Source organism: Falco peregrinus, chromosome 5 (assembly GCF_023634155.1).
Source record: "Falco peregrinus isolate bFalPer1 chromosome 5, bFalPer1.pri, whole genome shotgun sequence".
Taxonomy (NCBI): domain Eukaryota; kingdom Metazoa; phylum Chordata; class Aves; order Falconiformes; family Falconidae; genus Falco; species Falco peregrinus.
In genome coordinates this window covers 36,481,180-36,495,785 of record NC_073725.1, presented here as the reverse complement: position 1 = coordinate 36,495,785, position 14,606 = coordinate 36,481,180, and the positions used below count along the sequence as shown (strand labels likewise).

The 14,606-nt window shown below is 38.2% G+C and overlaps 1 protein-coding gene across 3 annotated transcripts in view; it reads right to left on the bottom strand.

The window, feature by feature from the left end:
• Positions 1 to 14,606, bottom strand: part of ICA1 (islet cell autoantigen 1) — a 73,593-nt gene that overhangs the window by 9,119 nt on the left and 49,868 nt on the right. Inside the window, exons 9-12 of one of the 3 annotated variants that reach the window (XM_055803388.1) lie at positions 8,178 to 8,272; positions 6,075 to 6,124; positions 2,453 to 2,515; positions 2,283 to 2,324 (exon numbers count right to left, since the gene is read on the bottom strand). In XM_055803388.1, the coding sequence (XP_055659363.1) occupies positions 2,283 to 2,324; positions 2,453 to 2,515; positions 6,075 to 6,124; positions 8,178 to 8,272 (250 nt within the window). The remainder of the gene's footprint in view (positions 1 to 2,282; positions 2,325 to 2,452; positions 2,516 to 6,074; positions 6,125 to 8,177; positions 8,273 to 14,606) is intronic. The other 2 variants (XM_055803389.1, XM_055803390.1) reach the window with 2 other exon arrangements.

Below are 14,606 nucleotides of genomic sequence, written 5' to 3'. Positions count from 1 at the left end.
CCTTCCATAGGGGAAACACACTCGCTGTTTCAAAGGTACTTAAGAACTCTATGGGGCATCACCAACTCAAAGCTGCTTTCAGGAGGCCCCTTTGTGAACTTGGAAGCCTTGCAGGGGGACATGCAAAGGGAGCATTAGTAACAGATCTGCTAAGACCTACCGCCAACACTGTACCTAATCACAAAAGACCTATAATGGAACAAAAACTTTGCAGCAACACAGCTCAGAGCAAAGTTCTGCTTCATCTGGGTAGCCCATTGCAGTAGTCCCATTATTACTGGGAGAGAAAGTACAACATATAGCTGAACATCTGAAGGGCCATTAGGTCTTCCACCAGAAATCAGGAATGACACATTTCCTTGTCTCAGCAGTCTTTCTGATATTCCTGCAGGGACAACACACCTGGGGCAGGGGAGGATAAGGTGATGCTTAGGCTCAGGCTACCTTGAGTAAGCAGCAGTAAGTTCTACTCTTATTTGCAGTAAAGGTTATCTTGAAACCAGTCCTGCTTATCAAGATACTACTCATGTGGTATCTCTGCTAGATTACTAGAATGATAGGGACTTTGTTACCTCACCCGTAACTCTTCTATTACTACTCTTCCTGTTTCTCACCGCCTGTTTTCAGTGTCAAAATCCTTTTTTTGTCTGCACATGCTGCCCCTAACCTTAAAAATGTCCATGAAAAAAACCCCAAACTCCCAATAAAACACTGAAAAAACAATGTCACTATATTCCTTTTTGTAGTTGTTTGAACAAGCCTCTAGCAATGCTCATATTCCTTTGCAAACATGCCTCGTTTTGCTGGTATTTAAGAAAAATAAATGGGATGAGAAACTAAAAATATTTACAACCATACATGATTGGAAATACAGGATAAAGACTTCCTTCTGAAACACACACCAAAGTGTACCTCTAACTATACTACTTCACTTAAAATAATCCAATACTCATTAGCCTAAAGCTAGCTAGCATGTAAAATCAGTGTAAATGGCCGATACTATAATATTAACATAACCATCCTTATCTGATGTAGCCACCCCACAACTGTTTTCGTATTAAGTACTTGACTAAAGGAAAAAAAAATAGCCTTCTAACTGACATAGCTAAACTTGTATGACCAATACTTGTATGCAGTATCTGCATCTCCACTAAGAAGGTCCAACAAATAATAGAACTGAGTAAGCGGAAAACCAGAAGAAAAAAGGCCACTATCAGACTTGCATCGACGTTTTCTATTAGGCACAGAAGGCATCACTACCTTATGTACCCACAGATTAGAGCTGCTTCTGCACAGACAGCTCAGGACCGTTCCCTGTTTGTACCTTTATGGGCGATTACCCACACAGGTAGTTTCCCCACAGCGCAAAAGGCTGCCTGTGGCAAATCCAAAGTCAAGGTGTTTGCAAATGCTCTCTGCCTTACCCACCATGAAGGCAGTGCCTTAAATACCCCAAATTACACTCTCTGACTAAACCGCAGAAAGGGATTTTTTTTCTTTGCTTCTTTACTTGCTTTTTGCGTTGCCACAGTTGCTTTTATTGTTGTTGAAGGTTTTTTTACTCATTCCTCTGAGATGTTTGAGTGAAAAGCAAATTGGAAATTATAGGCAATACTCTTACCACATATGAAAACTCAATATAAAACTTTTAGCCAGATCTTTAATGTGTTACATGGTAAAACAGTATACTTGGAAAAAAACAGCACATCCCCTTGAGCTGCCATGGATCTAACAAAAGTGTAAGGATAGGAGTAGAGCCTGGAATGAAAAATTGCTTTCTCATGTGTGTATGAGAACAGCACAGCAGATTTAATTCACTATCTGGCTGAAAGCAGTCATCAGCTCTTATATGGTTTTAAATGGACTATATAAATTGTTTCTGATATGTACATTTCTGATATAAAATCTTGTGGTTACTAGTGTATTGCCAATCGGTTGTGATACAACAACTAAAGAACCAAAAAGAAAAGTTTGTGAAATGTTATAGGAGGGGTAAGGATTACAGTGGAACCTACTTCAGCAGGGCAGATACGATACAGTCTGGTATACCTAATTTTGAATCCCTGTTACAATGTGTTTTATCCCCTGGAAGGTTTACTTCTTACTGTAACATCAGAAATAGTGCATCTGCATGTATATGAAGTTGAGTTTCTTTTAACACTGTTTAAATAATGCAGCTGAATAATTTCATTCAACCTCTCAGATTATGAAAACAATTAGGATCCAAGATGAAAAGTATACTTGAAAAGCAGATGAAAAAAACATGCACAAATGTTGCATACCATTTTCTTGAGGCTGCAGGTCTAATAAGTCATCTATGGCACCTAAAAGCAAAACAAAACAACAAAAAAGGAAAAAAAAAAAGAAAAAAGAAAAGCAACAAAGGAAGATCTGCAGTACACTGACAATCAGTATGTATAGCCCCAAAGGCAGTTTTCTTAAGTCTCTTCACCTGAGTTCTGCTTGTGGTTACAATTTCCTTGTAACGTGGATATGACATCCTTGCCATTGTCAGCTGTAATTGAGATCCATAAACATGTCAAATTGCACTTGGCACAAGAACATGCTTGTAAACAACGTCACTGTAAGATCAACATGCAATGGTTGTTTGGATTCACATTTTAAATGAACCTGGTCACAATGGATGAAAGACTCAAGATATGAGCATTTCTAAGCGGTGGGGCAGATTTCGTAGTAATAACTTGGGGGGAACCTTCCTTTGAATCACCGCCCTGCCACACTTGCCCATCTCCAGTTTGAGTGCATCCAACAGAGACAACTGAAAAACTCAGACGGGTCACTGCCGTCCTTCAGAAGCGGGGACACTTCTTTCAGAGGCTTGCACTTACACAGGCCAGGAGAGAGCACAAGAATGCCAGGACCTCATTACTCCCTAAATCACCATCCTTGACAATATGTTCTTCCTCATGACACCGACTCTGGGAATGGGGAAAAGGAATCTTCCCCCAAAGCACCTCAGGTCAGTATATAAGCACCTCTTCTGCAGGAAAATAAATGGGCTAAGACCAATAGGATGGAAAATGTATAGCTCAGCGTTATAGGCTATGAGAGGTGAAAAAAACACCACCATGTCCCAACCCTAACTAACCTTAAGTTCTGAGCAAGTTTCTTAGATTAGACACAGAGTCAAAACAATCATCTAGATTCCATTTACCAGTGAAAAGAAAGACGCTTCTCTCAGGTGATTAATCTCATTTAAGATATGTAGCAAAACAGGAGGGATGAATTACCTGCTGAACATGCCTTTCTCTCCCCATTAACTGTTGAGGAACTAGACAACTAAGTCTGTAGCTCTAAAGGCAAATGAAGAGGTTGGTTACAGTATTATCACAACTGCAAGGCAGATCTGCTGGAAGCCTCAAACTTGAGGCTGGAAAGGAGAAACAAAATTCTCCATAGGGGAATAAAAACTGAATGCCAAACCCTTTCTAAGGCCTGTTCAGCAGAACTGCATGAATCAGAACAGCTTGCTGTTTGAATCGTATTATTTTAACAAGGCTTTACCAGGACAATGACAGAAACATGCTACCTGCACTAGAATCAGCTGGTCATTTAAGGACCCATGATCACATCTTACAACACCAGATATAGATAGGAGAGGCATAAACACACGTGGACAAATAGACATGATGCTTCCATAAAAGGACAATGCACAAAGCTAAAGGGGAAACACCCAACCTAAAGTGACTGAAAAGGGGAGAAAAGAAAAATCAGAAATGGAAGTTCACGAATGGTGGGATATGGATGGCCGCAATTCTGTAATGAAGAAAGCACAACTGTTGCTGAAGTCCTGCCTTAGCTCTGTTGTAAACATGATGGCACCAATCTTAAAAACATCCATAGTATATTAAGGGAAAATCCAGCGCAAATGATAAAAAATTGCAAGTCATGAAGTAGTTGATGAGGAAAACTAAGAAGAAACACAGCTCCATCGCTAGTAGCACTACATTTGTATTACTTTAGTTCATATAGAGTACTTTAAGAAAAAAAAAAATCTTAGCAATGGCACAGACCCACTAGTGTATGGAGATGGAAAAATTTAGCTGAGCAGGCAGAAGTATTCCAAAATACTTCAGTTCCTTTTAGGGGCGACGGAGAAAGAGAAAGCACAAGTTATTTATATTATGGATGATGGTGAAATATTTTACAGTCCATAAGTAACTGAGATTCTAGAAAACATCTGTTAAGAAAATACAAGCCAGATTTTGTATCCAAGAATATTAAAATATCTCATCAAAGAGATATCTGATCTAATTAATTGCAAAATGGGTGAAACATCAAAACACCGGAAAAGTGGTAATATTGTGTCAGTATTACAAAAAACACCCAAACAACAACAACAATAAACGGGGTGACTCAAGTAACTGTAGGTAGCTTATGGGCTGGTAGCTCACCACTACTCCTAGGCAAAACATTAACTGAATCCTGTTCAGTATGGGATTCAGCAAAAGAAAACGAGCATAATAAATGCTCCTATAATAAAAGGTGCTTTTATGGAAAGCAGACCTAGTTAAAAAAACCCAACTAATTTCATCCTTTGATAAAGCTATGAACCTTCTTTGGTAAAGATATTTGTTTAGAAACAACTTGACTTTGCACTGCATAGCCTTCCAGCTAAAAAGTTAGCACTGCATAATATCTGTAATGAACATATTGAATGGATTAGGAACATGACAACTAACAGATGTCAAAAAACAGTTGTTAGGAGAAATAATTGCAAAGTAGAAGTGTTTTTAGTTTAGATCGGCAAGGTTTAGTGTTACATCGATCACTATTCAATGGCTTTAGCACTCATCTGGAAGTAAACACAATATCACTCTTGAAAAAATTGTGCAAACAGACTATAGAGGTGGTCATTCAGTTTCTGTGGTCAGAGCTGGGAGAGTTTTATACCACTGAGTCGTAAGTCATATCTCTAGGAATAACAAATATAAGCCATACTGCACAAAGGAAGAATGAATCCTGGAAAGCTGTGCCCAAAAGGAACTGAGACTTGATAAACAACAAATTCAAATACGAGCTTCTAACTTGATGTTGCAGCAAAATGAGATATCCTTCTTGGATACAGAAACAGGAATGTGAATTTGCCTTCCAGAAACATGACAGCAGAGACCAACATCAGAAATGTCTTGCACAATTATATATTTCATATTTTTAAAGGGATGTTCTAAAGTGGAATGGAAACAAAAACTTCAGAAATAAAGGAGTAGGGAAGATGTCTCAAGGCATCAATATGCTTAGCCTGTCAAAATGAAGATCCGAGAGGAGTCTTGATTTTAAGTATCTTCATGGAGAATACAATACCACATATTAAAACGATTCTCCATTCATTTAGTAGAAAAAGATATAATATAAGCCATGGCATTACTTTGCCTGGAAGGACCTCTGGGGGTCATCTTGGCCAAGATCCTTGTCAGAGCAGAGTCAGCTATGAACTTAGGTCAGGTTCCACAGGGATATGTTCTGTCAAGTCTTAGGGATCTCCAGGGAGGTCTTCAATCAGGGAGGACTTCAAAAAGTCCATGCACTTTTTCCAGCACCTCACCACGCTTACTGTAAATGCTATTTTCCCTTTCTGTCACTTGTGTCCACTGCCTCCCATTCTTTCACCATGCACCTCCAGTTAGAGCCTGGCTGTGTCACCGGGTAATACAACCTATCAGGTCATTAGCAGCAGCTGAATATGACTTTGCCTAGCTTTTGGGCAGAAGTTCTACTGAATTCATCAAGTTCTTCACATAGTACATGTTTAATCACTGGAACAAACTAGCAAGCTAAGTGTCGTGGTTTCCTTGTCTTGACACCTACTAATCCGTAGATCCTTTCCTTGAAGACATGCCCAATGTAAGAACTATACTTTGGAAGACAAGCTATTTGACCTATCTAAGAGTAATAGAATGACATGTAAGAGATTAGTTTTAACAGATATTCCTGGCCTTGAGTTTGATGCATTTGTAAGGATTCGCTGGGTGAAGCTGAACATATAGAAAACAAAAATGAAAAAAACATGCATTACAGCACTCAGAAAGTTATGATAGCGTGAAATAAAATACCTGAATAGTTTGACTCCTTGGTATGGCTTTCCTCATCTAATGATATCAACCTTAATTTGAAAGAATAAGAGAAAAGTTGAGAATAGTATTCTAAGGCTACAGAAAAATAATACATTTTTCTCTCTTTGGTCACATCACTATAAAATCATATCAATAATAAATAAACAATAATTCAGATGGGCTCTTGCATTTGCTGTAATGCTGGTTGGTTATTTAACTTTTACTATTTCATTGGTGGAAGTCTGTTAAAACCAAAATTAGATTGAAGACCAACTATCAAAACCTACCACCTTTCCATTTTTAATCTAACTAAATCTCTGTAATGAAAAGTACAGTGAATTTGGTTTTCCAGATTTGGTCTTTCATAACTATCATGAAGGAGATACAACTGTCCCCCCAAAAAACCCAAAACCGAAAAAAAACCCCACTTTGCAATTGTCTTTTTAACAGCAACTAATTAAAAATCAACAGTCACGTGAGTTTTGTCCTATGTCAGCAGATTTCTAGAAAAACACATCAGCAGTGTTGATGAAAAAGCTCTTGACAGAAAAAAAAAGCTGGGGTTTACATGCAATTCTTATACAAATTGCATGTAAAAAAATATACTCTTCAATGAAGAGTACATACCTTCTAACTGCTATTACTTTGTGTAACACCATCCAACCAGTAGGGAATGAAGCAGCCACAAGGCTGATGTGGCACTGAAGAGGACTGACTGTGCAGGCACATCCTCCCATCCCCTAGTAGCGACAGGACAGGAGGAGCCACCTGCCCTGCTCTTGAGAATAGGCTTGTGGCAGAGCAGAGGAGAATTAGATGCAGGCTATACTCCAGTATAATGAACGTTTAGTGTGAATGGGAAGTTCATGAGGATTTTAAAAGCTTTGCTTTGAGTAATTCTTCTAGAATTTTTGATGTTTATTTATGGTTTGTTTTAGACAGCAGAAATGGTGACATTTCCCTCCCTGTTCTTTGACAGACAAGGAAAAATACAATCCATAAATAAAACCAAGGACAATCATGACATGGCATGTGATGCATTTGCTGGTAGGTGCCAATGCGCACATCTTGCCTAAGTCATGTGTTCATTCTAGAACTTTATATTCAAACATTGAGGAAAACAATTGTTTATGAAATTCTTTATTATTGTCAGGAGATGCAGCAGATTCAAGGAAGTGCTGTGGCAACAACCACCTGCTAAAAGGTACTTGGGTGAGTCTTTTCTAATCTGAATAGCATCAAGCCTGGCCAATTTATAAACTGGTTTTTGCCTTTGGTTCTGAATCTAAACAAGTAAAAGGAATGCAAAACTGAAAAATCCATTATTACAAATAACCGAGAAAAATCCACTAATCAGTCAAGCTGTTCTCTGCTTTTTGACAACTGATCCTTTGCTGGGTGCTTCATTTAACCAGGGATAGTCAAAACAACAGGTGGCAGCAGGATTATATCAACACTGCATCTCCTCGCAACTGAATCCTGAATCCTGATGGTCCCGTAGGGGAGGGATTGCATCTCGTTCTCCTGTTCTCCGCTCCCCACAGCAGCCCATTCATAAGTCTCTCAGCCTCAGAACTACAGGTAACTCAAACCTTGATAGCATCAGCTCACTTAGATGTACTATATACTAAATACCTACTGCTTCATTGGATTACTAACTGATGCTGTATACATTACAAAAACTAATCGCTGCTCAAAGCAATCAGGAATCCATATCCTATTCCCAGGTGAAAGGAGATGCTGCTGAAGGGAGAAATACAATGCCCATATATCTTCTCCCATGTGTAGCTGTTTACCATTTCTTTTGCTAAAGAAAAACTGAAGCAAAAGCTGAGAAATAAAGAGAAGGCTAGGAAAGATGAAAAGCATATAAAAGGTTTAATGGGTCTTTTTCAAGCTCTTAATTTCACCGTAAAGTTTATTAGTTTTCATGTACACATTGCAACAATTCAGGAATTCTTGTATTAAGCTTACTGTTAGCTAATATGATCAGACTAGCTGTGTCTGTATTTCCATTTATAAATGTTCAGTGACTTTAGCAATGAGAAAGCAGATTATAGAAAAAAATGCTTATTATTTTAATATAAAGGCCATGTGACTTACTGACTCTGCTGATCTTGTACTGATTTGGTGCTTTCAATCTGCAGGTCCTCCTTTTCTGCTTTTTCTGTTAGTTTATTCACAGGATCTTGTAAGCTCTAGATCATAACCGTAATATAAATGAAGAGAAAAAACAAAATAGAATCAGTTAAGCAGAAGTTTATCATTTAAGGCCAAACCAGGCTACAGAACCTACATCAATTATGCAAGAACATTTTTGAGCTGTATCAAAACTATATCTGACTCAAACAAGCAAAATAAAAAATGTTAGAAGATACTCATTCAAATTGGGTCACAATAATACACTTTATGTAACAAGGTGACTCCTGGCTACTTCTAAGCTCATATTCTGTTTCAAATATTTCTAAGTAAAACAATCTATACCATGTGCAAAGCAGGCACTGAGTGCATGTTTCTTTGCCATTTGGGAGGTTTGCCTTTTTTTTTTTTTTTTTTTTTGAAGATCAGAAAAATTCATTCCTTACATCTGTTTGTTCCTCATATACTGCTTTTCTTCTTCTTTATTCTCTTATTTTCCTGACACACCTATTCACATAACCTTGGCAACTGTAGTGTAGTGGGAAGGTACTACATGTACTCTCAATCTGAAAATGAGGGTTAAAATCTTGGATGATTAGACAGATGGAAGTTCAGGTGTGGTATTCTGAAAGCCTGCTGTCCCTTTGTAATCTGAAAGATCATGCTACAAGGTAACAATTTGCAGTTTCATAGTCAGTATTTTTATAACAAAAATTTGGATGTTTGAACAACCTACCACATAAAAGATTGTAGACTGACTCTTTGAGATCACAGATGTGATAAATATACTACGGTTTGTCCCTGTTATGCATTAATTAGGATTTCTGTATGAAAAATTAAGTAACTGAAGTTAGTAATTAAATAATCACAGATATTCGCAATGTGAATATTTGGCTCTATCCAATGGTTTTGCTGTGAAGGTGAAAACATGCTCCTCTTTCCAAAGTCCAACTCAGTTTCAGAAAAATAAAACCATGTTTCATGTGAATAGTCCTGACCACTTTTAATTAAGTTTATTTACGTCTCACTGATATCCATAGTAGTGCACCTCACCCACCTTCTCCCGCTGCCCCCCCAAAAGCTGAGGCTAAAGCAAATAAACCCCTTTTGTGCCAAAACTAACTAACACAAAAATGTAGTGGGTTTGCATCTGGAGTTTTAACAAAGTGGTAGTATGTTTCATCAGAATAGTAAAACAAAATAAAAGCCATGGTCTATAAGTCATCCCATCTATTGAATAGAAGTTAAGAGTTCCCAGCCCATCTGTTACAAGAAAGGCATTCCCAGGCATGTTGCAGGTCTTGTTTGCACTGTCCTGTTAACTGGGACAGATGAGTCCCCAGAAGGGGCATTCCAATTTCTGCTTGGCTCAGTACTTGTCTGTATGAGGAAATCTATATTTAGTGCTCTGGAAACCAAACTAATGGACCTGTTGTATACTGCAGTTGCATTTTTATCCTCTCAGTAAGTTAATTCTTCTATCTAGAACCACAGATTAATTTGTCATAAGCACCTTTAGCACTGCAGACATCATGCATCAAAATGCACAAAAGCAGCAATAATAAAGAGGCATTAAAGACATTTATCTTATTCTGTGGTTGACACTTTCTTTTGACACTGTAACAGTGCTAACTAGGATCACACGTAAATCTACTTCTTGGATTCCAAATAACGGACACTAGCCACCTCAGCTGGATCACCTATGAATGAATGTATTACCCTTTAACTGCATTTGTACTGGCTATTGATTAGACTGTACTTCTTGTACTATTAACATTAATCACAGAATCACAGAATAGTTTGGGTTGGAAGGGACCTTAAAGATCATCTAGTTCCAACCTTCCTGCCACAGGAAGGGACAAATTGATGGGAAGTATTCCATTGACTCAAAGAAGACCTGGATTAGAGCTCAAAAACGTAAGAATATGCACTATACTTGTACAAAAGTGCAGTGCAGGGAAAGACAGCAGAGCTTTGCATTATGGGGACCGTACTCCTCCAGGCACCAGGCAGTTGAACTGTCTGGGACACCTTCACAGTAGGAGACACAGTCCACTGTAATCAGGAGGTGACGGTGCACCAGTTGTGGTGCTACACCTACCACTAAGTATAGCAGCACAGAGCCTGCCCCAAGAAGGATGTAATGGTTTTGAACAACAGAACTACTCTAACTGCTGCCTAATTATACCAGTTAAAGAAAGTTATCAGGAGTAAAAATCTTCTGCATCTTCACCAAGAGAAATACAGAGGAATCAGCATCCGTCTTTAAGGAACTATATTATGGTGCTTCCTTTGTAAGTGTTTCAGGAAGTCCATATTTAAAGAACTGTGATCAAACCACGGAAACAGCATATAGAATGGAGCTCACAAGCACCTTGGGAAGGAAACAGCATGACAATAATGGCAGTTACTATTTCCTGTATTAGAAAAATAAACATAGCTCTGAAATATAGCTTTGATTTCAACGGAGATTATGATAAATATTGTTTTAAATAAGTAGATTTATTTTAATACAATAATTCAATATAATAATATAATTCAGACAATATTCCCTCAAATTCTGATAGCAAATAATGAAATTATTTTTCTCTCCCGCCTCCCCCTCTGCTCCACATGGTGACATGCACTACAAACTGAGATATCTTTTTATAAAGATTTTAAAAAGCTAGAGAATGGGTATGAAATAAAACTGAGTGTTAAAAAGCTACTCTCAACCATTTTCTAAACGTGAACCCATGGTAACGTGATCACTACTGTCAGCATGCATAGAAATCACACTAACAATTCTAATTGTTTCAGGTTACATCAGAAGAAGGGAAGTCCCATCATCTAGCAAGTGTAGTGATTAAACGAGACTGTAAAGACACAGACTGAGTTCAGACAAAAGCAAGCACCTTTCAGTTGGGTGTATGAAGTGTCCCTGACTTCACTGGTTCAGAGCAGACAACTGTGTAACTTCGCTCAGGGGCACTCATACAGACTCTGTTGCGAGCTACACCAGTATGCGGCTTAAGGCAGGATCCTTGTACGTTCAGAAAGCTATTTTCCTAGCTTGGTTATTTCTCTTTTACTATATATATATACATACACACACATATATATATATATAAAAATATACTTACTATCAGGGTAAGACTGTACATGGTAGCAGAGCAAGTTCACAGTGAATTCACTCTGCCTGTCTTGCCTGTTCCTACAACCAAAAGTCACCAAGTGATATTTTGCACGCTCCCAGTACTCAGACCAAATATCCAAGCTGACAAAGGGTGCCTCTGCCGCAGAGTTAACCCTGGTTCCAGCTCAGGCACCATTCTGAGTCTGACTGCTACTCACAAAATTCCTTCACCTGCCTCTGGGCTGCTATCAAGTCAAGCCAAGATCATCTGGACTGCACACAAAACCCATCCTCTGCAATTAAATCACCAGAGTTTGACAACGCACTCAGCTCGCCCACAGTTCCCCCCAAGTGCCTTGGACAGCTAATGTGCTTCCTCTTGACTGAGAAAGAATCAAAGCAATACAGCTAAGGGCAGGTCCAGGAGACAGGGATATATCCCAGGACCTCATGGTGCATATGGAGAAGTGCAACACCACTGAAGAGACAAAAACTTGGATATGTTTCATTTGGGGGGAGAACGGAAAGGGAAGAGGAGAAGCAAGTACTCTCAGAATTTCCTCATGGAGATTCATCAGAAAAAAAACCCCCACTCCACAAAAAATCCCTACAAAACCCCTAAAATATAAAATTATATGTAATCTGACCTATGCATAAAGTCATGCTGCAGCGAACAGGAACAAGAAAGGATAGGAGACTACAGCAGAGGTCAGCAGAAGGCAACAGTTTTGTAGTACCTGTTCAGATAGAGTTCTCCAAACCACATTAGGAACACAGGCAGATGCATTCCACTTTGCACAGAAATAAATGGATGCCCTGAGATTTACGTCTTTTGACTCCCTTACCAGGGCTATTATTATTTCCAGGCTTCTTCAGGAAGTTTGGTATTATAGCATTAAAATGTAAAAAATGCAACTAAATTTTCATTAAGTAACTAAAGCAAATAAACAGTGACAGAAATTAGAAAGAGGTATTATTCATGAAAAGTAGCCCCTGCAATAAATGTGAACTCATTTGATATATGGTAATTTCAAGACAATGAGACCTTAAAGGCTTTAACAAAACAGCAGCCCATCATCTTTAGTATTACAGCAATGCATACAGTAACAGATACTTTTACATCACGATACATAGAGTTGTTAGCACATTAATAATCATCTTTCATCAAGCATAAAACTCACGGTTAGGAAATACAGCTGCAATAGCACAATTATACTACTCTCAGCATATACCCTGAAGCAAAGAAAACAAATGGGCTGCTTTTCATTAAGGGCGCTTGGCAAACATCTCTAAAGACAATGTTTTCTTTCCAGAAACAATCCCAAGAGGTATTTAAGAGTCTCTTTCCTGAGGTAAACCTGGTACCCGAATATATTCGTAGTACAAACTACAAATAGTAATTTTCCAGTACATAACACCTTCTAATTTTCAGTAAGACAATCTATGTCTAAGTCAAATGTTAACAGTTCCTTTAAATTCTTGTTTAAAGTAAAATGTTAATCCTACATACATGTATGCTTAGTTTAATTCAGAAGAATCATTTGTATGAGCAAAATTAAGCTGGTAGTATCAGAACTGGAATCATAAAAGATTGCAAGAACCAAATTCAATATTTTCTTCTAGGAAAGATTCCTTTTAAGATACAAGACAAGGAAAAATATTCTAAAAGGGACAGCTCCCAATTAAATGTAGAAATGGGCACACCGAAACATTTTATGTATGTTTTAAGCAATTATATATTCTGCTTGTATATTTTTAATGCATAAAGTCAAAGCAAACATGGCATCTTCACTGGGTACATTTTTAGACCACAAGTTTCTCCATCAGAAACTACACTTAACCTAGATCAGCTATAGCCATTTATTAGTGCTTCATAAAAAAATAACACCATGTAATCTCAATGTAGAATTAGCTGCAGGTCCTTCTTAATATATAGCTACTCTGGCACGAACATATGGTATGATTGGTAGGGATCAGATCCCTAACCATAAATACCTGTTGTTCCACACCCAGGTCTAGCAGAGGAGACACGGGACTCACGGGAGTTTTACACCCTTCAGAAATGACAAGCAGAGGTGGTGACTTACCCTAGTAAGGCACCTGAAGTAGCCGCAGACTTCTATTCTTTTAGGCAACAGAACCTCACCTGATGCAACCACCAGATTTCGATTTAATCTCCTTAGCAATCACATAACATAAACAAACAGAAACTACTAACTGGGGGAAAAGAGATCATGGAGGACACTTAACTTTGGTACAGAAAATGGTACCATGCTCTAGAGATGGAAAGAAATAAAGAACTGATACAAAAGTCTTACTCCCAAGCAGCTGTTTTCTGAAAGCACAGACTTCCATGAAACTGTAGTATAAAACTACCTCCTGATTAGCATAATTTCTCAGCATACATACCACCGCAAAAACCAGGAAATCACATCTTTTCAGCACAGCAGGCCAACAATAAAAATGGTTAAGATTCTCATAACAAAGTTAGGCTGCATCCTAAACACAATACAATATTCACAGCCATTTTTACAGTAACTTTTTGCATCAAGGGAGTGCTTGTTACACGTGTGGACTCAATATAGATTGTATTTCTTCATCATAGATTCCCACCCTAATTTCAAATTTAGATTATACTGAAATCTTTCACAGGAGGAAGTTCAGAAAATAACAAGCACCCCCAGCCTCTCTCATCCTCCATCACAAGGGTACTCCACACTTCAGAACAGGTGCATTTTCTGTACAAGTTTATCTCCAAAGTGTCCAAATGTTACTGTACATTTTGAAACACAGTATGTCTTGTTCAAATAATCACATTTTTAGATATAAAAGAGAATAACAAATAAATACCCAGCAACAATATAGGCTACCTACACAAAATTAAGACTGGAATAGGTTTGTATCAAAGCAAAGAGAAAAAATTCCTCAGAAACCTTCTAAGACCAGGAAGTTGTGAAAACAGCCCACCAGCATGGTACCCAGGCTGTGAACTAGACACTGTTGCAATGGGAGGCGTCTGTAGGCAATTACTAGCAATGTCAAGACCTATGCCCAGCTGTCTCCTGCTGAAATCTGGATATAAGCTCTGTCTAAACGCCGTCTTTCATGATGTGGACTATGCAAGAAAGAAGCTTAGTTATGTTAACTTCATAGCGAACGAGGACTTCTGCAAGACAGGATTCTTCAGAGGCTAGGTAAGATGAAAACATTTATGAGCCTTCTTTTATTTTTGACCTCAGCTAGGAGAGGTTGAGCTTGACATTTTTTTGTTGGTTGGT